The 26,541-nt window shown below is 33.1% G+C and overlaps 1 protein-coding gene across 1 annotated transcript; it reads left to right on the forward strand.

Moving 5' to 3' along the window:
- Positions 1–24,830: 24,830 nt before the first annotated feature.
- On the forward strand, positions 24,831–26,278 carry LOC116005235 (DNA damage-repair/toleration protein DRT100). Its single transcript, XM_031245501.1, has one exon. It carries the CDS (start codon positions 24,943–24,945, stop codon positions 26,035–26,037), a length of 1,095 nt encoding a protein of 364 aa, XP_031101361.1. The 5' UTR covers positions 24,831–24,942; the 3' UTR covers positions 26,038–26,278.
- The last annotated feature ends 263 nt before the right edge of the window (positions 26,279–26,541 follow it).

The following is a 26,541-nucleotide window of genomic DNA, read 5'->3' on the forward strand; positions in this document are numbered from 1 at the left end:
TTAATACATAATTTAGTCGTCGACTATAGTGGTTTTCTCGATTTAGTCCTAAATAACTTTTTGTGCTTTATTAAGTCATTGACTTTGATGATTTTACCAAATTGAGTTATATGTTAGGATAGTTTAATAATTTCACCTCTATAAATATCCAATTTAGTCCACAACTATAATAGTTACCCAAGTTAGTATTCGACTATAGTGATTTTATCCAATTTAGTTATCGACTATAGTGATTTTTCTCCATTTAATCTTTGATTCTAACAAACGAGGGCTCAATTGGGTAAAATCATCAAAGTCAAAGACCTAATTAAGCACAAAAAATAATTTATAACTAAATCGAGAAAAATTAATATAATCGATGACTAAATTAGGTATTAACTATTATTATTATTATTATTATTATTATTATTATTATTATTATTTGTTTCCCATAATCATGGGGATATAAACTCCACCAGATAGGAGCTGTGGGCTGAGAGTCAACCGGCAGAACATACGCTGCACTATTGCGGCGATGTTCGTGCGAGTCCGCCTGTCCGATCTAAAGAATATGTTTTTTTTTTCTTCCTAATTTACCTTAGATTCTTTTTTGCAATCTTTTATTTATTTATTTATTTTTTTGTTGAGCAAAACTTACCATCACAATTTGAGGATATGTAATGAGTCACCTCCACACAAGTAAATTGCATTGATCTTGTATATAATGAGCTCGATTGATATAGGGTTAACAAAAATCGAGCTCATAACATCTAATCTAAAAACATAATAAATGTGAATGAATGTGATATCCCTCATTTATGTCAGTTTTTTCCGTTAAGTCTTTTTGTACATTATTATGCTATAAAAGTTGTACTACATAATATTTTGGACAAATATACCCCTGCCGTTATAACTTCCGTTATCTTTTCCACTATTGTTACTATGCACATCCATCCACCATATATTTTCTTATCTTCTTCAATAATAATAATAATATATAACATTAAATATTAGAGTTATATATTATTTATTTTTAATAATATAAATATCCAATTTATAAAAATATTTTGCATTATTATTATTATTTACTATATTAAAATTTAAATAAATTTAAAATTTTAATATAAAATATTAATATTGGGCACCTATTTTTTGCGCATCACTCATAAGAAAAACTAGTTCAAATATAAGAGTCATATAATATATTCTATATATAATAAAGGGCTGGCAAAAGTTATCCGGCCTATTCTATATATAATTTCCATATAATAAAGGGCTGGCCAAAGTGATCCTTTGAGAATGAAACTTCCCACTGCTTGAGAGAGCGAATTCACAATAACGGGTTCACGTTAAAGTTAAGTGAATTTGTGATTACAAGTGATATATCATGATATATAGCGATTGATGGAACAAATTTACCAGAGGTATATGCAAATTAATAAGTCCGCATAAATAATATGAGTAAAATAATAAAGACGAAATAAGTGTAATATTATTTCTTTTGGATCAATGCTAGAGTACTACAAGATTTGTAATGGAGTTGAACACGATTTGCAATTGATAAGCAAGTGTTACAAAGTGGAAAGCCAAACAAACTCATAAAATCGTGGTGGGCCAAGAAACCAAGTCAAGGCCTACCACGCAGGCCTCGAGACAAGCTTTGGAGCGAGATTGCGGGAATGGCCAGCGGCTCGGTGCCAGCCTCCTTGCCCACTGCCCAGGTCCCGCCCTTGGGTCCTCAAGTTACAGGCTCATAAACCCTAAGCATATATTTTTAGGCCATTTTCAATATCTCCATCATCAGTTTTCCACCCTCTGAGTTCTGAGAAGTCCACAACAAGAGAGATAGAGCAACCACTCTTAGCACCTAACAGCCCGCGATGAGTCTCCGAGTTCTAGCCGAGCATAGGAAGTGCCCAACAATAATCTCTCCAAAGCTATCTTGCCTCCGTTGTTTCTCTTTCCAGACCCTCACCTTGGGCCCTCGCATGGTTCAGGCCTATTTCACGGACCCTTTAGAACACGTCATTTGGGACCTTTCGCTTAGATCAGACAATTATTGGACCCGAGTTGGCTACTCGAGCCCTCCCTAAGTAAGTACGTCGTTCAAGTACACACCATTAGTCTGACCATGATGTGCCCTTCGAACTCTTTTTCGCCATCTTTTACACCGATCGTCCACCGTGAACGGGGCCGCGTCTTGGGATTGAGGGATGCCCTCCCCGGGCGACGTGGGGTCTCTGGCCTGGGCTTTCTTTCGCATGGTTGCCACATCCTTGGGATGATATTGAGCCTCAAAGGTGCACTGCTCGCTCACATGGTTTTTTTTTAACTCGGACTAATTTGGTCCCCTTGTCGCCTCTTAGGCCCAACGGCACAATTTGTCGGCTCATGACTTGGTTCGATTTATTTTTACCCGAGATGACATTTGTGCTGTGGGAATCTCGGGAATTGCGAGAGGTGGACCTCGCCATGGTTGATTGTGATCATTGTAGATCGAAAGTGAAAACCATGCTCGAGCTTGTACGTCGAGTTCTAAATGAAAGTACCAATAATGAAGCAATTTGACCCAGGGTATGTGCGAATCAATAACTCTGCATAAATAATATAGGTAAAATAGTAAAGATGAATCAAGTGTAATAATATTTCTTTTGGATTAATGCTAGAGTATTACAAGATTTGTAATGGAGTTGAACATAATTTGCAATTGATAAGTCATCAATGCTAATTTATACAAAGTGGAAAGCCCAACAAACTCTTAAAATTGTGATGGGCCAAGACACCAAGTCACGACCCACCATGTAGGCGCAAAGACCGGCTTCGAAGCGAGAGTGACTACCGGCTCGGGGCTGGCTTCAAAAGCCGACCCCAAGGGCCCTTGCCCACTACCCAGATCCTACCCTTGATCCTCGAGTTACAGACTCTTAGACCTGGCAAATTATTGTGTGGACCATGGTCCACACAGCTATGTGGACCATAATCAAATGTACATTTTTAATGTACTAAATGTACATTATTTTTGTACTAAATGTATATTATTTTTATACTATAAAAATAATGTACATTCAATACACAAATAATGTACATCCCCTGAATATAATGTACATTATTTTTATACTGAATGTACATTATTTTTATATTGAATGTGCATTATTTAATAGTATGGTCCACACAGCTGTGTAGACCAATAATGATTGCTTAGACCTCATACCTATATTCTTGGGCGGGCCATTTAATTTTCAATCGCTCCATGATCAATTATGAGGTGAAAGTAAGTGGGTGTTGTGATATGAGAGAAGTTCATGTTCTTAATGAGTATTGTGCATAAGGATGGACGCAAGTTTGAGGGATTTATTAGTTATATAAATGTATCCAACGTTCTTATATAAGTACTAGTTATAAGGTGAACATTGCCCGATTAAATTAATGCTCCAACATAAAAATTAAAATAAGTAAAATATTTAGTACAATTTTTAAATATCAAAGTTAATTAATATAAAAAAAATTATTATTTTCAATTTAATCAAATTAAAATGAATATTTTCAACTTGTAACAAAAGTAGTCATGAAATGACTATTGTTGTAGATAATTATAATCAAGAATAAAAATTATGTTGGCATATATTCTATATGCGTGAGTAAAACCTAGTTTCTTTACTATGGTATATTATTGTACTTTTACAGGTGTGAATGGAGTATTACTTAGCATTCATTTGCTAAGGTTTTATTTAAATATTTTCCAGGTATGGAGTAGGACCAGTTCGCGGGCGCGTTAGATTTATGTCCTATCCTCTCTTATGTTCTAGTTGTGTTTTTAGTTATCTAGACTGTGGGCCTGCGTGCCTTAGTACTTTGCTAGTTGTAATAATGGATTTGTTAGTCCTTATTTGAGGAGTGTATGACTGTTTGTGGACAAGCCTTAGCATCTAGGTCTTGTTGGGCTTAGGTGTGGCATAGCACCCCGCTTATAATAGTTATCACTTCCGCATTCATTTCTTTTAAGTGTTGAGATATTCCAGTATTCCCTTAAGTTTATTGCCTTTATCTCAGCCTAGAATTAGGGGTGTTACATTGTATGTCCCAACAATGTTTATGTCATCAACATAGATAGAGATAATGCAAAAACCATCAGATGACTTCTTAATGAAAATACAATGACAAATATCATTGTTTACATATTCATTCTTCAAGAGGAATTCACTTAATCAGTTATACCACCCGATTGCTTAAAACTATATAATGATCTTTGAAGTTTGATACTATACATGTTATGATCCTTTTTCTCCCTCATAATGGGGTTTGGAAAGCCCTCGGGTAATCTCATGTATATATCAGCATATAGTGACCCATACAGATAAGCGGTCACTACATCCATCAACTGCATATCTAAATTCAATTTTACTGTCAGTGAGATCAAATAGAGGAACGATGTGCCATCAATAACAAGAGAATATATATATATATATATATATATATATATCTTCAAAATCAATTTCGAGTCTCTACGTAAACCCTTGAGCAACTAATCTCGCTTTACCTCATTGTTTTCGTTCCTCTTCTGTACGAACATCTACTTAGATCCTACTAAGATCACACTACTCGGGGTAAGTACGGTGGGACCAAACACTTTCCTTTTATTAAGCGAGTTAGCTCTAACTTAATTCCCTCTTTCCATTTTAACTAGACAGAGTGCTACCGACACTTTGTTATTGATTTTGGTTCTGGATTCAGATTTTCATGTGATACATTAGAGCCAATCGCGCAGGCAAATGTGTTGTCGATGACTATTAATTCTCTACTATAAGTTTCTCCTGTATCAACAAAGTTTATGGTAGTTTCAATGTTTACATAAACAAAATCATTGTCATTTTCAAAAAATATTTTGATTTAGAAGTTTCACATCCCTAGTGTTAATATTACATAGAGCACGTACAGGTTTACTGGGTTCTCCGTCTTCGGGACGGTTAAAAGCTTTATGGAGTGATTGTGACATTTTACCAATTTTGATTTTTCAAGGATTTAAATCTTTTGCACTGACTGGTCTCCCACACTTCTAGTAATGGGGAGTGTCAACATGCATACTCTGTCCCTCAGGGACATCTACTCTCGAAGGAGTATTCTTAGCAGGAATATGGGACCTAGTCATCCCTCTATAATTAGTGAAAGCATCTAGCAGACAATTTTGCTAAATTCTACAAATTAAAAATCTTCTAAACTTCCAGTTCAGTTTAACTAGTACGTGGATCTAGATAGCAAAGATTTTTTTTTTGTCTCATGAAATTTGTCGGCATTTTATTAAGTATGGACTTTTATCTCCCCCTAATGCAGGGAAATGATCTTCATAAAATATGTAGTCAGCGTACCTTGCGGTAAATTGATCCCCTGTCATGGTACAAGATGCACCACTTTGATGCCCAAAGCCATACAATAGAACGCTCGAGCTTGTATATCAATGAAAGCACCAATAATGGATTTAATTAACTCGGGCGGCCTGAATTAATAAACTAGATTAATTAAGGAACAAGGATACAGTAAATGATAAACAAATATATGAAAAGACAAGAAAATTGTGCGATGGAGACAAATCTTGTATTAAGGAATATAGTAAGATGATTACAAACGAGTATGTGTTTAAACAATAGAGATGATGATGTCTCAATAGGACAATCACCCTAGTATTTATACTCAAGAGCTTCCTAACCGTCCCCCTAAAAAGGAGTTAGTTGCAACTACTTGGACTGCGCTCAGCCCCGCCCCGTGGTTAGGCCCCCACCCGGTGCCGTCGACCGAGGTCGAGGCCTAACAATCATTATTATGTGGACCATACTATCAAATAATGTACATTCAGTATAAAAATAATGTACTTTTAGTATATTAAAAATGTACATTGTATTTAGGGAATGTACATTATTTGTGTACTGAATGTACATTATATTGTATAATGTACATTCAGTACACAAATAATTTACATTTAGTATATTAAAAATGTACTTTTTGTTATGCTCCACACAGCACTATGTGGACCATGGTCTACACAATAATTTTCAGAGGTCTAGGTCAAGGACTTGGGGCTGGGTCTAAGTTGAACCCAAGCTGAGCCCGAGGCCGAGGCCTAGGTCAAGGCCTTGGGCCAGAGTTGCCAAGCCAAGGCCTAGGTTGAGCCTGGGCTCAGAACCAGGCAGCCAGGGGTCAAGCGCGGGACTCCACTTCGGGATCCCGGGTCCAAACAAAGCCATCTTGTTCCGCTCCACTGCGTCAACTTATTCTGGGTCAATCTCTAATATATCCATCAAATGCAATACCCTAACAAAATAACTAAATACCTTAGCTTTCAAATACTTACATTTTGATAAATAAGGATCCTTCAACGACAACGATTAAATGCATATCAAGTAAAAATTCGATATAACAACCACACATGTATACTGTCTCCAAAACTAAGTTGTTGATTTTATGGCTAACATAAAGATCAATTGTTATACCATGTACCATGGTTCATATTGCATTGTGAATTCTGATCCAAAAATTATGTGTTTGCAATTAACACATTCTATACCTACAGTTAACAATTTTTGTACTTGTAAACAAATAGAAATTAAGTACATAATTAACATGATAATTACAAACGCATAATATGATAACTACATACACAAATTGTTAACTGCAGGTAAAGAATATGTTAACTGCAGTCACATAAGACCTTGATTAACATGTTATGTGTATGCAGTAAACATATTTTATTTGTACCTGCAGTTAATAGTTTATGTGTTTGTAATTATCATGTTATGTGTATATATTTACCATGTTATGTACCTTCAATTTATTTATTTTTTTTTGAATTCTACTGACTTTGTTACAATGTAGTATCTGTTCATAGCTACTTTCTCAACCTACTGAAGTACAAGAGTCAACAGATGCCTCCACTGAGGCTCGAACCCACTCCCTTCCACATGGGAGTGTACGGCTATATCCGGGTCCATAGTATAATTTGCCCATAAAAATTAGCCAATACAATAGCTAGAAAGAGCAAACAAAACCTACACCAGAAATAACGAAAGTTATTGTTGAATAACACCTTCTGGACATCTCTTGCCCAAGCTAAGGCAAGTTTTTGATAAATATTAATATAATGTGTACCGTTTACGTTTTTTTTTTTTTTTTTTTAAATCTAAAAAAATGTTTTCTTAGAGCATTAGTCTAAGTAAATAAGAAGACTTAATTAAAACTTGTTTCTAACAATTTGCTGAGAATCGACTCCTACAATTTAGTGTTAAGTTCTAAATCTAAATCGTCTCGATTTATTACCTTTTTAATTATATGTTTGGGGAAGGTCAATGGGGTAAAAAATAAATAAAATAATAAAAAAGCTTAATTGGTGATAACATTGTACAAGATTACGTAGGACATGCCTAAATTCCCTCGAGCATTATCTGAAGACGGTGGAGTCAGCGGTCATTTCAGGATATCATCAACACAATTAAGATTTCCTAAAACAATATTTCTTAATTAATATTTGCACATGTTATGACATTGTATTTAATTAGTTGCTTCAATTATATTCCATTAAATATGCATATAATAGGCTGCAGTGTGACAACATGCACTTGCCCACTACTGGCCAAACCACATGTGCACTATACTATTCCTAGATAGGATAACCATCCATTTTTCAATTTTTTTTAACCTTAAAAAGATATTTATATAATTTTATTTCTTTTAATATAAATAGATTCAAAGTTCCAACACATGTATCAATGAAAGTTTTGCCGCTTTTAATCTTGATGTAATCATTACGCATAAAATATGTATACGTCAAATTTATTATTTTAATACATACAATCTTGATTGTTAAATTTGATTTAATATTTCGATCAGTATATAAACCCAGGGTTGAATTAGTTGCAGCCAAGCTGCAGATTCATTCAATGGGCAGGCACTTTTCCTCCTAAAATTGCAGAAGCAGTTAGCATGAGGGGGCTCTTAGTTGGCTTAAAGAGAAACAAGTAGACCAAGTTTTAGTTGAAACTGATAGCTTAATTAGCTAGTTATTGATGGGCTAAAGTCTAACAATGATTTCTCCTCTTTTGATCTTATTGTAAAAGATATTAAGGAAATAGCTAAACATTTTGGTAATATTAGCTTTTTATTTACTAAGTGATCTGCGAATATAACAACTCATCTTTTTGCTAGAAATGCCATTTCTAGGACAGCTCGTATGGAATGGGATGTTCTCACTTTTCCTTCTTTGCTTGATTTAATGTTGGCTAATAATGCCTGAGTTTGTAATAAATTTATATTTACTAAAAAAAAAAAACGTAGTGCTGAATTTGTTAAATTATTAGAGAAAATTAATACTTTAATTAGCCCATGAATTGTGACATAATGAACAATTCAGTTATTTAATTATAATTATAATTTTGTTTAGGCGCCAAAGACCTTGTGGTCAAGTGGCATCCAGTGTTTTGATTAACACTTTTACATGGATAATGGGAGTGGGTTCGAGCCAGTGGAGTTAGAGCTATTAGCTGATTGTAGATAGAATAGCTGTTTAGTATAATTTCTTTTCTCAAAAAGTTGTTTGCTTTGAGTAGCCTTTTCAATTTTAGTATTTTGGAGTTACAAAAACCTTATTAACCAAATAACTAATAGTGGTCAAATAAGCCAAAATTGGCTGATAGGCTGATTATTTACCAAACAGGGCCTTAATATCTGAATTATTTGTATGGTGATTATTTTCATCCTTTATGTAATATATCTCTTGAATCATTTCTGAGCTCATATACGAGTATTATTATTTAGCAGTACCAAACTAAGGCAAATTATTGTGTAGGAAATGGTACACGTAGTTGTGTGAATCATGAACATAAGATACATTTTTAATATACTAAAAGTACATTATTTGAGTACTGGATGTACATTATTTGATAATATATAAAATAATGAACTTTCAATATTCAAATAATATGTACTTTCAAATAATATACTTTACGTACACAAATAATGTATTTTTTGTATATTAAAAATGTATCTTTTTATTTATGGTTCACATAGTTGTGTGGACCATGATCCATGTAATAATGAACAACTAGGCCTAGATTAATGTGTAGATATAATATAAATTTTTAAATTAATTGTCAATAATTATACAACTAGTCATATATAAAATCTTATAACATAAAATGAAAGTTTGATGCCGTATACCGTTTAATTATGTTTATTTTTATTGAGTAACATACAAAATATAAATGTGTAATCTGATTATTACAGGTTGTTTGGTACAGCCAAAGGCCTTGTGGTCAAGCGACATGATGTGATTCTCCCAAGTGGGAGGTCATGGGTTTGAGCCTCAGTGGGGCAATGTTGACTTTGTTGGGCTTCAGTAGGTTGAGAAAAGTATATCGTCAGATACTACATGTAATAGGGTCAATAGTATTCAAAAAAAAAAAAAAAGTTGTTTGGTACAATTGATTATTTCAATTCAATCCATTTCTTACAAAACACCTTAATTTCTAAATAAGAGAATTGCAATTCCTTTGTTTCATAGGATTTTAATTACAACTCCACCCCAGGAATTTCTATTCCATGCTAGATGAGAAGAGAAAAGATAATGAATGAATAAATTTGCCGTTACTTCGCTTGTCAAATACTTATGTTTGCTTTAGTTTGTTCATATTATTATATTTAAGTGGCTTTGAATATTATTATTATTATTATTATTATTATTATTATTATAAAATGGGAGAAAAAAATTAGGATAAAATTACCCCTCCATCGTGAGATTGAGTTATTATTATGACTTTATGAGTTCGAATTGAACCATGGCAAGAAAAAGTTGAATGAATAAACATCTTTCTTTTTACCTTATTTCCAACATCTAATATTTTCATCTCAATGGTTCTGAATTTACACATGGGAAAGTAGTAGATTGATTCTTTGCTTGAAAATTTTTCTCCCCTCCCTTGGCACACAAGAATCATATCTTCATCATGTGACATTTCCTGTTAAAGGAAATGAAATTTCAATTCCTTCTTTCACACATATCCTTATTCTATGTGCTTTATTCACACATCATACATTTTGTACTTATACCAGGGATTATACATTTTGGACTGCCCTTGGAGGCAGCACCAATAATTAATAAAAAAAAAAAGAGAAAGTGTTTGGACTCTAGAAAATTATAAATTATAAAATTTTCACTTCTACTTCTTTGATATTTATTTGTAAAAAATTGTCCTTCCTACCCTATCAAATGTGTTAGATATATCTGTCGTGTAACGATGCTGAATAAATTAAATACGAGGAACCTTACTCGTAGCAGCAGAGGCAGAATCAGTGATGTGTTCTGTTGCCTTTTGAATGGCAGACCTGCAGAGTAATGTTAGCATGTTTTTGCTCAAAGTTAATACCACAAATGGTCCTCTGACTATTGAGGTAGTACTCCTTTTAGTCATCGACTTTCAATTCGATCACAAATGATCCTCTGACTTTCATTTTTGACCACAAATAGTCTCCTGTTAAAATTTCTGTTAAATATGTGTTAAATCTATGGGTAATATCGTCAAATTGATTAATATTATTATGATTACTTCTTTATTAGAATTATATGAGAACATAATTAATTTCAAACATTAATAAACATTAAGTTAATAAATATAAAAACAAAATGGACGTGACAAATTACATAAATGAACAAATTAAATAAAAATCAATGATTAATGTTCATAATTTGTACTTGATTAATTATATTAATTCAACGGTGGCAGCCTTCAGTTATATCCCAAACAAAATGTTTGATCAATTAATAAAAACTGAAAACTATTAATCGGTCATGTATGAATAACCATGAAAATGATTGAAGCAAGGTTTTTAAAAAAAAAAAAAAAATTCTTCCATTTTAATCTGTTGATTAAATTAAAACAGATAGCTTTACTATTAAATCTTCATTTTGTATGCATAATTACGAGAATAAGGTGTATTGTCTTTTTATTAGGAGTATTTATATTTGTTAATTGTTTCAATTATGCTTGTTGGTGAAAAATTCTAAACATTTTTATTTTATGACCATTATATATATATATATATATATATATATATCAATTTGACAATAATATCCCTAGATTTAACACCTATTTAACGGAAATTTTAATGGATGACTATTTGTGGTCAAAAATGAAAGTCAAAGGACCATTTGTGGTCGAATTGAAAGTCGAGGACTAAACGGAGTACAATCCCAATAGTTAGAGGACTATTTGTGGTATTAACTCTTTTGCTCATATTTGACACAGAACCCTAAATGGTGTATTAGTATTTTCTGAGCAGCATGAGTACCGTAACTGAATGTGCTATATAATGTATCGCCAATATGTCATCAATATAGGTTATATATTAGGCATTGAGTCTGGTTGACTAACAACTTACAGTTATTCAGTCAAACCAAATTACTTAATACGTCTAGTCAACTTAATTTAAGATCCTAATGTATAGTATATATTATTATACGGGAAAATCTTACGTAATGCCCAACAAATTTTCAATTATCATAAATATAACATGTATAACTTCATTAACTAAAATACTTGGACTTTAAATATAAATTCAAAATATTAATATTTATTACCTACATATGTAATTAATGCTCAATACAAAAATTCACGAACTATTTTTTTTCTTTTTCTAATGTCTCATACAGTGAAATTTTTTTATGCATTATTAAAGACATCACTTAATCAATACATTAAACATGTTTTTCAAAACATATGTGTCAAGACAAAGGAAACAATATTTTTTATACCATGTGACAGACACTTGTAATTTTTTTAATGAATAATGTTATAAATAATTATCTATAATAAACGGCCTTCATAAATAAATTAATATATAACATAACATTATTATTGTAAACATCACTAATACCATTTCTATAAAAATATTTTTTTAAAAAAATACTGTAATTACCCAAAGCTATTGCATGCAAATTAACTTTACATATATTATATATTAATTTACATATCATCCGGGATTAAAAAAGTTCTTCATCCCACGTCTTTCTAAATAGGCTCTAATCAAAATTCAATTAAATTAGTTTAGCACTGTAGATATTGGTGTAATATTATTTAAAAGAAAAATTAAAACAACAAAACTCTTCAATCTTCATACTAATTTCTCCCTGAGTCTTCTTTTTGTTACTCCCGAGCTGCTAAAATCCTGAAAGGGGTGGTCGAGCATGTGGAGTATGATTCTATTGAAAAGTATGAGTTTGATTTTTATCAACATTCTTTTAGTCGAGTCTATTCCACATGATTTTTTTAATGTGATTATAGACTTATAGATTTACTCATTTACCTCTCCTGTTTAACTTATATGTTACTCCCTCTGTCCCATTTTACTTGTCTTACTTTCCTTTTTAGTTTGTCCCAAAATGTTGTCCTCTTTCTAAAATTGGACATCACCATCATTCTACTTTTCCCAATTTACCCTAATGACTTTTGCTTTCTTTATTGCTTTTATTCTCAAAAGTGAAAAAGTTATAGGCATAATTGGAAAGTACATCACATTTACTTTAATTTCTTAAAAAACGTGCAAAAAGCAAATGAGACATCCAATTCGGCACGAAGGGTGTATTATATAGGAACAAAATTTACCTAATATAATCACTGTAAAAGAAAAAAATAATAATAATAATTATAAAAAGCTGCTGACCACGTACACATGGAGAAAGAACATCTTGTCTTGTCGTAGCTCGAACAGCTTTACGTTCATGAATGCCCAGCTTTAAATAATCGCCATTATTTGTGGGCCAATCTAACAGTGTGTGTAGATAAGTAGGGTTCAATTCATTTCACCTTAGCTAGACAAAATGTCTGCACCCCTTTCAGAATTCAGTATGTATAACTAACGTACCAATTTGAATTGGTGAATTGGATTCACACCCAAAGATTCAGTCTCAGTCGGGGACCAAAGTTTACGCATGTATTTCATTATTTTACTGAGAATTATTTGAATCTTTTGTACCTAGTTAGATCTTAGGCATGGTAATGATAAAAGGTTTTATTTAAGAGTTAATTTCAGCAGAGGTCATTTGTCTTTATTGATAATTTTAAATTTAGTCAAAGATTATTGCTTTTGTCATTTAACACCATATTCTATTATATTTTAGAAAATTTTGATCTTTACGACGACTTTTTCTATGAAAACTTATTTTAGTCAATAGTATTTTCGTCTCTTTAACTTTTTTTCAATGAGTTAATTCCAGCGGAAGTCTCTTGTGTTTTGTAACAATTCTAAATTTTGTCAAAAACAATCATTTTTGCCATTTAACAACCCATACTATTACATTTTGAATATTTTTGGTATTTTCGATGACTTTTTCAAGTGAAATCCTATTTTAGACAATGACAATTTCGTTTTTTCAAAATTTTCATAGTTTTCTGCGCCATATTTTTTTTTCCTGATTTTCGTCTCTTCAGCCATGGATTGCACCATATCCTTTTCCCAGCTCTTATCTTCATCTCCTTCAACCCGACCCTAAATCATCCTTTGTCACGGTACCAAGTACGTGAGGACCTCCGGGTGTGAGAGAATCATTTTGCAACGCAATTGGAAAACTCAAGATGTCACCACCCAATCGGCTCTAGTCTGACCATTATTGTTTTAGTCCATGATGACTTTGTGAATCATCTACTACAGTTGTAGAGCAAAAACAAAAAAAACAAAAAAAAAAAGCCTCTTATTTGTCATCGAAAAATACTCTTTCATAAAATAGGATTTTAGAAGAAAAAAGTCATCAAGAGAACCAAAAGTGTCCAAAATATGATAGTATGGGGTGCTAAATGACAAAAACGATTGTCTAAGACTAAATTTAGAAATGTGACCAAAGACAATGGACTTCAACTTGAATTAACTTATTGGAAAAAATAATTTAAAAATTTGAAGAGACGAATATACCACTGCCTAAAATAGGGTTTCACCGGAAAAGTCATCGAAAGGATAAAAAGTGTCCAAAATATGATAATATGAGGTGTTTAATAACAAAAACAATAGTATGAAAATAAATTTATAATTATTGCCACAAAAAACAAGGCACATCCACTAGAATAAACTCTTTTATTTAATCCAATACATAAATGTATATGATGATGGGTTAGACTAATCTATTTGTTTATTGTTTATTGAACAAATTATCTTTTTTTTTTCTTTAATTTTATTTTGTAACTTTTAAATTAATTTACCTTTTCATCATTATTATTACATACCACCATTAAAAGTGATATGTAGCATCAACGTAACCAACATCAAAGTCGTTAGAAAATTTGACTGATTAGGTCTTAGGACAAATTATATTTTTTTACCATAGTTATCATCATAATCACAAATACGTAACTAGGTTTCTACCTCCTTGATTGCATTGCGAAACCTTTTTTTTTTCTAGGGTTCTGTTCAAATAGAAACCCCTTTTAAAAAAAAAATAAAATTCTTTCTTCACTATAGGGGAAGTGAAATCTTTTAAAACTTTTAAAAATTTGTCTGTCAATGTTAGTTTCTGATGATTTCAAAAAAAAAAAAAACATTTTGAATTGTCCATAAAAGATTTTGCAATCACTTGAAAAGTAATAAAAAATTGAGTTTTTTTAAAGATCAAAATTCATAAAGTTTCGAAGTGGTTGAAAATAAAAATAATAATAATTCTAAATATGAAAATTTTAAGCAGTAAAACATTACAAAACTAGTACAACACTGCACCGCTGGCTCTATCTTCTCTAATTATTGTACTATTATATATTGCGTGTTTAATTTATATAACATGAAGCGGCATGGATCAAATGAATAATGCACACTATCCAAGATGAGCATGATGCTACCGCAAATTAATGATCGACCATACCGTTGATTGAAACGAATATATGAGTTAATGCACCTTGAGAGCGCCTACAATTACGACTATTTGATCTAGATAAAAATTTGGGATATGGATAAAATAGACTCTCAAACTATACTCAAATGTACAATTAAGCCCTTCAACTTTATAAAGCTCGAATTAGGCACTCAAATTTGTTATTTTGAAGCAAATAAGCCCTTTAGCCTATTTCTGACCTGTGATTGCAGGTCATCTACAATTCTGGCCAACTCCGACGATCCTCCTGCGAAGCTTCGACGAACAAAGCCAAACATCAACCACCGGCGACTGTCACGGTCGCTGGTGACGTCCGGATGAAGAAGGCTGGTCGCCTTCTCCGGCCGGCAGTGCAACACGCGAGGTGATGAATGTTTATTTAACTTAATTTTTGTTTATTTCTTCAATATGATATTAACCTGAAATTATATATATATATATATATATATATATATATATATATATATATATATATTTTGTAGTATCCATAACAAACGGGAGGTGATGAATGTGGATACTATGTATTGAGATGCATGTATGACATTGTTACTAAACATTCATTATTGGTTGATTATTTAGATGTGGTAAGTAATTTAAATAGAACTATGTCTAGTTAAATTATAATATATCAGTTAACATATTTACTAATTTGATTAATTAAAATTTTTTGTAAGCACGCATTTGAAGAAGCAGTATACTGTATGAATGAAATAGATGAGATCCGAGAGTTGTGGGCAAAATACTTTTTAGAAGAATGCGTGTAACTTTATTTAGATTAAACATTATCTTGATTATTATTATTATTATTATTATTATTATTATTATAAGGTTTTATTGATCAATTATATATCTTGATTTCAATTTTAAATGTGTTGATTGTTATTACCGTGTTGATATTAAGTATATTGTGATAATATATTGTGTTGATTGTTAATTCTAAAGTATAATTTACAAACTATATATTGTGAAGATTTTTGTGTTGATAGTTATTATTGTGAGTAGATAGTTTGTTGTGTTGGTTGTAAACTATTTTGAATAGATAGTTTGTTGTATTAGTTTTGTTAATTTTTGAGTTGATTTGTTGGTTTTGGAAATTTCTGTACAAGGTTTTGAATAAACAAAATAATTAATGTGTTTTAAAATTAAATAATATATTTTGTAAATAATTAAGGAAGAAAGTGTCGTGGATTGTATTTAATAATAATAATAATAATAATAATAATAATAATAATTATAATAGAGTTTTTTCCACTTTTGGTCCTATGACTTTAGTGTCTCCGTCAATTTAGGTACACGACTTTCATTCCTGACATAAGTAGTGCTTGACTTTAATTTTTTTTGTCACTTTTAGTCCTTGACTTTGATTTTTTTTTCCACTTTTAGTCCTTTCGGCCATCTGAGCGACAAATTTTAATCGAAATCAATAAACTGTTGTGCCATTAAGGGTAAATAACGTTTAATGTATTTAGGGATTTATGAATAGACAATTTTACCCTTAATGGCACAACAATTTGTTGATTCTGATTAAAAGTTGCCGCTTAAAAAGCGAAGCAAAACAAGCAAATAACGTTTCTTTTTCCTATTTTTTCTCTGATTTTATTTATAAATATATTTAGGGCTTTATCAAAAGACACTTTTACTCTGACACAATAGTTTGTTGATTCCAATTAAAAGTTGTCGCTTGGATGGCCAAAAGGACTAAAAGTGGAAAACAAATCAAAGTCAAGGACTAAAAGTGGGAAAAAAATCAAAGTCAAGCACTACTTATGTCATAAATGAAAATCGTGTACCTAAATTGACGAAAGCAGTAAAGTCATAGGACTAAAAGTGAAAAAAATTTATAATAATAATATACTTTCCGCGACCCTTTCGGGGTAGAGTGTTGCGGAAAGTCATTAATTAAAAAAAAAAAGACTTTTCGTGAAACCATAATAAGTTTCGTTAAAAGTCTAGGCCTTTTCACAACACCCACATCCGCTACACTTGTACAAGTACGTGTAGTGGATGTGTTGTTTTCTACTAGTGTCTTACAACTATCAAACAATTGTGGTCCTTTGACAGCAAACATGACTATGGCCGCCCCTCTGTGAGATTTGACAAGCACCCATTGATTATAAGTTACGCACATTAAGAGAGAATTTAGGAGAAAAAACTTTAGGACGGGTAAAAGACATCTTCCGTGTATAAATGACATGAAATGTAATAAAAATGAAAGATAAGATGAATATTATTAGGACTCTATGTATTTGAGTCAGATTATAACTCTATATTCTAGGCTTCCTGTGATTCCTCTATTATAGTCTCCCTGAGATTCTCTCATTATATATATTCATGTAATTTGTATCTTTGGACAATCTTATTCAATACAATTCATACAATTCTCATGTAGTATCAGTTAGCTAGGGTTCATGATAATTATTATTTATAATAATTGTTGTTGTTTCAACACAATCTGCTTGTGAGGCAAGCTCATGTTTGGAGTGGACACACCACATCATCACGCCTAAACACCAAAGTGAAATTCGATGATGGGGTTCCGAAAAACAATTTGTATTAGAAATTCTTGCTAAGCTTTAATCTATGTTGCAATTCACAGTTTTGGGACGTGAGGTTGAAGTCCAGAAGCAACATTCAAATCCAAAAAGTTTCAATTTGCGAGAAGGAGCAAATCCAATTTAATCCAAAGCATTCGTGAAAATCTCTGCCCAGAGATTGGAATTAAAGCCGCCTATTGTTGCGCTGCCTCGACATCGTAGAATAATATTCAGCTGCCAATTCATTAACACACATGGCGCAGCACCATCATCAGCACCCTCAGCGTAGTAGTTGGAGTCGCGGCAGACACAGCTTTAATATTCAGTATCAACTTTGTGATATAGCTTCGTTCACTTTACATCCAATTGTTTTCTACGCTTTAAAAACGATGTCACGCTTGTTATAGTTTCAGTCACATGACATACAATTGTTTTCAGTCACTTTGATGTTCAGTGTCAACTTTGTAATGGCTTCAGTCACGTGGCAACTAAGTGTGTTCTACGCTTTGAAAAACTGTGTCTCATTTGTTCTAGTTTCGGACACATGGCAACAAATTGTTTTTGGCATCGTCTAAGGACTTCGCATCCTTAAGCTAAATTGGAGGTTCATAATGGTTTGGGTGCCTCATCAAATTCTCAGACTTGGTTATCGGACACTAGAGCTACACATCATACAACTCTGGACATAGATGCCCATTCTACCTCGGAGAAGTACATTGGTAATTAATGACACTTTACGTATCGGTAATGGTATGGGCCTGTTTATTAGTCGTGTTGGTCATGCTTCTTTTGATACCCCATCTAGGTCTCTTAAGTTATCTAACATTCTCCATGTTTCTGGTTTGTCAACATCTTTATTGTCTGTTCAAAAGTTTGTATCAGATAATAAAGTGTTTTTTGAGTTTCACCCCTCCTTTTTTGTTGTAAAGGATATCACCACCAAGGAAATTCTTCTACAGGGCAATAGCTCTAGGGGAGCTCTATACTCTTCCTATTCCAGTTTCCTCTCCTTCTGCCTTTTTGTCAACTCGTGCTTCTCTGTCTATTTGGCATAACCAACTAGGTCATCCTCATCATCGTGTCCTTAGTCGCGTTCTTCAGTTATGTTCAGTTAGTGGGTCTAGAAATAATATTCATGATACTTCTAATTTGTGTAATGCGTGTCAATTGGGAACATTTGCGTGGTTTCCTTTACCACGTGTTGAGTCATCTAGTTTGAATATTATTGATATAGTATACATTGATATTTGGGGTCCAACTCCTTTATTGTCTACAAATGGCTATCGTTATTTTGTCATTTTGTTGATGATTACTCTCGCTACACTTGATTCTTTCCCATGAAACTGAAATATGATCTCGATGCTATTTTTGATAGATTTCGTACCCTTGTTGAGAGATCCTTTAATCGAAAAATAAAATCCATTTAGTCTGATTTGGGAGTTGAATACAAAATGCTACATCAATCTTTTGTTCAGTTAGGGATCCATCATAGACAATCTTGTGCGTATACTCATGAACAGAATGGTCGTGTTGAAAGAAAACACAAACGTATAGTTGAAACTGGTCTAGCACTCCTGGCTCATGCCTCTGTTCCATCTAAGTTTTGGGATTATGCTTTTGAGACTGCAGTATGTTTAATCAATAAAATGACATTCTCTGTGTTAAATAACTTCAGCCATCATCTTATGCTACATAAATCCCCCTCCTTCCTATTCTTTTCTTCGTGTATTTGATTGTCTATGTTATCATTACTTAAGGCCCTATAATCGTCATAAAATGGACTATAGGTCCCTCTCCTTGTATCTTTCTAGGTTACCCAGAGTCTTTTAGGGGGTATAGGTGCATGGACTTACAGACTAATAAAATCTATATATGTATATAGACATGTCAGATTTGATGAAGGGCTTTTTCCCTTTACTATTAAATCTCCCTTGCAGGTGGTGTCGCACACTTGCGATACACAATGGGCCTAATCTGTGATGAAGTCTAACATTCCTGCTCCTCACCCACGTGGCAGATCTGTTTGGCCATCAGCTCGCACTCACGCCATGACTACTCAGAGCCAATCTCAGGCTCCTCATACAACTCTAACTGCTCAGGTTTGTCCTACTGAACCCACTTGTTACACTCAAGTAGTTAAGCACACCGAATGGCATGAGGCAATGGATCAAGAATTCAATGTTTTTCTTCAAAATCAGACATGGTGTCTTGTTCCTTCTAGACCCGATATGAATATCATTGGACACAAATGAGTCTTTCGCACAAAACGAAAGGCTGATGGTACAATTGAGAAACACAAGGCTAGGCTAGTAGCAAAAAGTTTTAATCAGGTTCCAGGTCAGGACTTCTTTGATGCATTTAGCGCTGTGGTCAAACCCACTATTGTTAGATTATTATTGTCTTTAGCTATATCCTCTAGTTAGGTTGTTAGACAGCTTGATGTCTATAATACCTTTCTAAATAGCAATTTGTCTGAAACTGATACGAAGCAACCCCCTGATTATATTGACACTCGGTATCTTACCCATGTTTGCTTGCTTAAATGTTCGTTGTATGGCTTAAAACAGGCTCCTAGAGCTTGGTTTAATCGTCTGCACTCCTTTTTTACTTTCTGTTGGTTTTCAAGCATCCAAAACATATGTGTCTCTGTTTTATTACTCACAAGATTTTGCTTATGTGTACCTCTTAGTCTATGTTGATGACATACTTATGATGGGGAGTGATCCAAATCTTGTAACTCATTTATTATCAAAGTTGTCTATTGTTTTTAAGATTAAGGATCTTGGTGAACCTGGTTTCTTTCTTGGTATTGAGACAGTTAAATGTGATGATGAGATACTACTTTCACAAAAGAGATATATTACTGATATTTTGAAATGTTCTTGAATGGCAGAATGCAAAGCATTATCTACTCTTATTTCTGTTTTGAAATCTATTCCTTTCAGTGCAGACTTGTATGAGGATACTACGCACTATAGGAGTTTGGCAAGAGCACTATAATATCTGATTGTCACGCGTCCGAATCTATCTTTTGCAGTCAACATATGCATGCTCCTACAGTTTCACATTGGGAACAACTGAAACGAGTATTGAGTTAAGGGAACTATCACTTATAATCTGGGAATAAGAAAGTCAATATCTAGAGATTTGCATGCTTTTTCTAATTCTAATTAGGTTGGCTGTCCTGAAGACCGAAAGTCAACTAGTGGTTATGTTGTGTTTCTTGGGTCCAATCTTGTGTCTTGGGTCTGTAAGAAACAAAGAATTGTTGCTAGATCTTCTACTGAGGCTGAGTACAAAGCACTAGCAGATGTTTGTGCTGAACTAGTTTGAATTTTTTCTTTACTACGTGAGATCAATGTCCCCAATATTTCTGTTCCCAAATTATGATGTAACAATCTTTGTGCTACATACATGTCTGCAAATCCAGTTTTCTATGCATATGTGTACCAAACATATTGAGATTGATAATTACTTTGTTAGAGACAGAGTTGCTTCAGGAGATATTCAAGTCAACTTTATTTCAACCAAATATCAACTTGCTGATATATTTAAAAGATTTGTTTGGTCCTAGATTTTCTTTTCTTAGAGACAAGCTACAAATTACTAGTTTATCTTGTGCTTGAGAGGGAGTATTAGGACACTATATATTTGAGTCATATTATAACTTCCTATTCTAGGCTTCCTGTGATTTCCCTATTCAAGTCTTCCTGAGATTCTTTCATTATATATAATGTGTATCTTTGGACAATCTCATTCATTACAATTCATACAGTTCTCATCAATATAAAGCTTAAGTGAAATGAACATCAAGCTTATATATATCATAATGAAATATTAGTTGAAGTTAAGCTTAAATATTCCGGACAAGAACGCCGGATCAGTCTTGACAGTCGTAATGTGAGAATTTCACTCTCTTGTAGAGTGACTCATTGTGAGCACTAGGCACTGATTCTCTCATTTTTTTTTGGGTCATCATAATTTACGTACTCTTTCGCAATTCTATCTGGCTGAAGTTTGGAAACTTTTGGGATGAGAAATTTTATTTTTTTGACAAAAGGGTCAAATAGGCTCATGTACTACCATTGATTGTTCATCTAGCACCATGAACTAAAATATGGTCCATCTAGGCCATTATACTCTTAATAATTTTTCATCTAGCATTTTTAGCCTATTTCTAACAAGTTACCCATCTAATTTGATGACATGGAAAAATAAAATTAGAAAAAATGATGACATGTTATTTATGTGGATGTTTTGGATGATTTCTACCCTATTTCATTAATGAAAAAAATAATTTCTTGCAATGAAATAGGGTAGAAATCAAAATTGCTATATAAAGTTTTAAGAATTAATTTCACTTTTGGTCCCACGACTTTTGAGTTTTATCAATTTTGGTACACAACTTTAAATTTTTTCAATTTTGGTCTCTAACTTTATAATTTTTATCAGTTTTGATCTTCCGACCAAATTGACGAATTTTATATTTTAAGAGTAAAATCGTCATCTCAATGAAATGTCTTCATTATCTAAACAAAATCACTGTAAAATCATATTTATAGGTGTTTTATCGGCGCAAATAATGGGGAAGACAGACAGAAACTAGATAGAGATCTATGAGATTTATAGCATCGACGATTGACAAATCCTTATTTTTCTCTTAATATGATTTTTCTTTTGTTTAGATATTGAAGATCTTTCTTTGGGATAATGATTTTGTCCTTAAAATATAAAATTCTGCAACATTTTGCCATCAATTTGGCCGGAATGACCAAAACTGATAAAAATAACAAAGTTAGGTACCAAAATTGAAAAAATTTAAAGTTGTGAACCAAAAGTGATAACACCTCAAAAGTCGTGAGACCAAAAATGATATTAGTTCAAGTTTTAACTACAGTGTATGTATAGCGGGGTATTCACTATCGTTCAGCAATGAGATTTCATGAAAATCGATATATGAAAATTAAATTATTTTTATAATAACTTAAGATATTTTATTGGGTAAATTTATTTTATTTTAAAAATAAATTAATATTTTTGGATTTTTGGATAATTGAATAACTTAAGATATTGTATTTTTGGATGATTTCTTGCAATGAAATAGAATAGAGATCAAAGTTGCTATATAAAGTTTCAACTACAGTGTACTGTATATATATAGCGGGCTATTATTCAATGTCATTCAACAATGAGATTTCATTAAAATCGATATATGAAAATTAAATTATTTTTTAAAAAATAATAAAATTTACCCAATACAATATCTCAAGTTATTATATTTAATTTTCATATATCGATTTTCATGGAATTTCATTGCCGAACAATTTTGAATACCCCACTATACATACACAGTAGTGCAGTACACTGTAGTTAAAACATTTATATAACAACTTTGATTTGTACCATATTTCATTACAAGAAATCATTTTCTTCATTAATGAAATAAGGTAAAATCATCCAAAACATCTACATAAATAACATGTCATCATTTTTTCTAATTTTATTTTTCCATGTTATCAAATTAGATGGGTAACTTGTTAGAAATAGGCTACAAATGCTAGATGAAAAATTATTAAGAATATAATGGCCTAGATGGACCATATTTTAGTTCATGGTGCTAGATGAACAATCAATAGTAGTACATGGGCCTATTTGACCCTTTTGCCTATTTTTTAAATTTTTTTTTTATGAGCGAGTTTAAATATTCCACTATTCCAGCAATAAAGTGTGTCGTCTTAGATTTCCATTTCTGATATCCTCAGCAACATTAATTAAACTCTTATCGATATGTGATGTTCGAATTAATGTTTTACCTCCAAAAAGATATCATTGCGTCACCTAACATTCACTTCGTCTTCTTCAATTTATCCTCCATATAATTCATTCCCAGAATCTGGACACCCTATTGCCACGTTGCCAAATTCCCCATTTTCTCTCACCTTCTTATCATTCATTAATTACTACTTTACTTTATTTTTATTTTTATTTTTCTTTCATCTCAATCTTATCCTCAATTTTATGCATGGGAGGAGCCAAATCTCTACAAATGTTCCTTTCCTTCAAATTCAAGCAAATTTTAAGTTGAAAATTTCATTATGTTTTTGGTACCATAGCATTTTAATATTCCATATTCACGTCAAATTCGATTATAATAATTTGAATCGAGCAGCTATTTAACTGTATGTTAAAAGAAAATTTTCCATTCTTATTACTTTGTTTTTTTTTTTTTGTTTTTTTTGTTTTATTTTTTTTTTCTTTTTAATACCAAGGAAGTAAGAAAAAATAAACCATTACAACGAGTGTTTGCTTATTACTCTATTTATAAAATTTGAATTTCAACCTTACTTGAAAATAACCAAACATCTTTCCCTTTTTTTGGTGAGATCGACATCGCTCAAGGCGAGCATTAACTGATCCTTCTGAATCTTGCCCCTCTGGTATCGACAGAAAGGAGCCCCAACATGTTCTCCAGTGGATCCTCTAAGACCGTGCAATGGTGTTGAGCATATATAATATATAAACATAAATGTGCAATCCAACTATCAGCTTAGGCTTTGACCAAGCTAAGGTTGACAAGAAAATTCAGCACATTTGTTGCCTTCTCTCAACACATGCGTGAAGGTCACCTCTTCAAACCTCGAGGCTAAAATTTTACCATCAGAACATAATGATGGAATCACTAACTTCATAACTTTCACTCATCACCATATTAACCCCTACTTCTGAATCCAGTTCCACGACCAACTCTGGAACCCTCTCATCTTACTAAACCGTAGACCTTCCCTTCGGCCTCACAACTTAGCAAGAAAGCTATTAGTAACCCAATGTTGACTGCAAACATCTTTCCCTTTGATCCTATGTAAATATTTAATTTTAAAAATTCATGAGTATATACATTTTAATTACTACAAATTTTTAGAGTGTGTTATTCTCCGATCCATTTTTCAAGAGAAATGAAAATTAAAGAAATAAAATATGCTTATTTGATATATTTCTTCAATTCAAAAATAGATAATGCAAAATGTAAAACTAATGATATTTGAAATTTTTTTTATTAAAATAAAAATAACCTTAATTATTTTCCTTGAATTTCTATAAAACCAAGATCTAGATTCAAATTCTCTATTTCACATTTATATACTATATTAGGTGTTCCATAGAGCATTATAATATTATGCCTTTTTAGAGTTTTGTCAATATACATAAGTTTTTTTAAAAATAATCAATATATATAAGTTAAAACTTTAAATCATGTCACTTCCATAAATAAATATAATTACATAAAATGTTAAGTTACGGAGTTACCTACCCATGTTGACTTGCTGTTCCAAATCTAAACAACACACGTGAGGGGCAAAATCGTCCAAGCGAATAAAGATCATCGCTATATATACACATATATATGCCCCTACAAAGCTACGTGCATGGAGAAGGCACTCCACATGCAAGCTGCTTTACAGAGAGAGAAACTAACTTAGTTTTACAGAGAGAAATAAAAAGAGCACCGAGCTGTAGAGAGAGAAACTGACACTCATCATCATGGGTAGATTCGTCTTTTTATACATTAGTAGTCTACTTTTGACGGCGATGATCTCCGGCGTGAAATCGTGCCCGCCGTCGGACAGGGCGGCGCTGCTGGCTTTCAAGAATGGGTTTCATGAATTCAAGGTGGGGGTATTCAAGACGTGGGAAGGGGAAAACTGTTGTAAAGGGTGGTATGGAGTGAGTTGTGACCCGGAGATTCACCGAGTCGCCGACATTAACCTCCGAGGCGAATCGGAGGACCCGATTCTCGCGAATAAAACCGGGTTCATGACCGGTTCGATTTCGCCCGAGATATGTAAACTCGAGCGGCTTTCCAGCCTTACGATAGCGGATTGGAAGGGGATTAGTGGGTCCATCCCGGAGTGCATTACTTCCTTGCCGTACCTCCGAATCATTGATTTGATCGGAAACAAGCTCTCCGGTCGGCTCCCGGCTGATATAGGCCGGTTGAGCCGGCTCACTGTGTTAAACGTGGCGGATAACGCCCTCAACGGCCGGATCCCCCGGTCCATCGCTAACCTCACCGATCTGAAGCATTTAGATCTCCGGAACAACAGATTCTCCGGCGGAATCCCGAGAACCTTCGGCCGGCTTAGAATGCTGAGCCGGGCATTGCTGAGCGGAAACCGGTTCATCGGTCCAGTCCCCAACTCGGTTTCCTACATCTACCGTCTCGCCGATTTAGACCTCTCAATGAACCGCCTCTCCGGTCCAATCCCGGTTTCTCTGGGGAAAATGCCGGTTCTCGCCACACTAAACCTCGACGGCAACAATTTCTCCGGCAGCATTCCGCCGCAGTTGCTGAGCTCCGGCATAAGCATACTAAACTTAAGCCACAACGCGATTGAAGGCCACATCCCCGACGCTTTTCTCCCCAAATCATACTTCATGGTAATGGATTTATCCTACAATAAACTCACCGGAAATATTCCAAGCTCGATCAAAACCGCGTCATATATCGGCCACCTTGACGTCAGCCACAACCATCTCTGCGGTCCAATCCCGTCCGGTCCACCGTTCGACCGGCTGGAGGCCTCATCTTTCGTCTTCAACGACTGTCTCTGTGGGAAGCCACTTAGAGCCTGTTAATTAAGATAACATAATTTTAGTATTATTGGATATTAATTAATATCCATATATATTTTAATTTTGTGGGTTGATGTAAAATTTTAAGATAAAAATATATTTTATCTGCTTTCTGTGGTAAGTAAAGGCGTCTGGTAACGATCTTGTCTGTACTTGTGAGTTAAAAAAAATAGTAAAATATTTCCTGCATAAATATATGTGTATTTACAGTGTTTTGGTGGCGGTAGATGCAATTATTGACCAACCCCAATTGCTTAGAAATTTACAGTACATATCACATACAACATGTTACTACGTTTGTCTACCTGCATTGTTTGTTGGGTGTATTCAGATTTTTACCGTGAAACACAATGACTAATATTTATAGTTGACCGTTGATTAAGAATAAATGAGATTGCCACTCAATCACACTCTCAAATTACTTTGTGCATTGTATTACTTCAATATTTGTACTATCAAATAATTTATAAAAAGGTAACAATTGTCGTGTCATTAGTGTTCATGATT

The sequence above is a fragment of the Ipomoea triloba genome, chromosome 14 (assembly GCF_003576645.1).
Source record: "Ipomoea triloba cultivar NCNSP0323 chromosome 14, ASM357664v1".
NCBI lineage: Eukaryota > Viridiplantae > Streptophyta > Magnoliopsida > Solanales > Convolvulaceae > Ipomoea > Ipomoea triloba.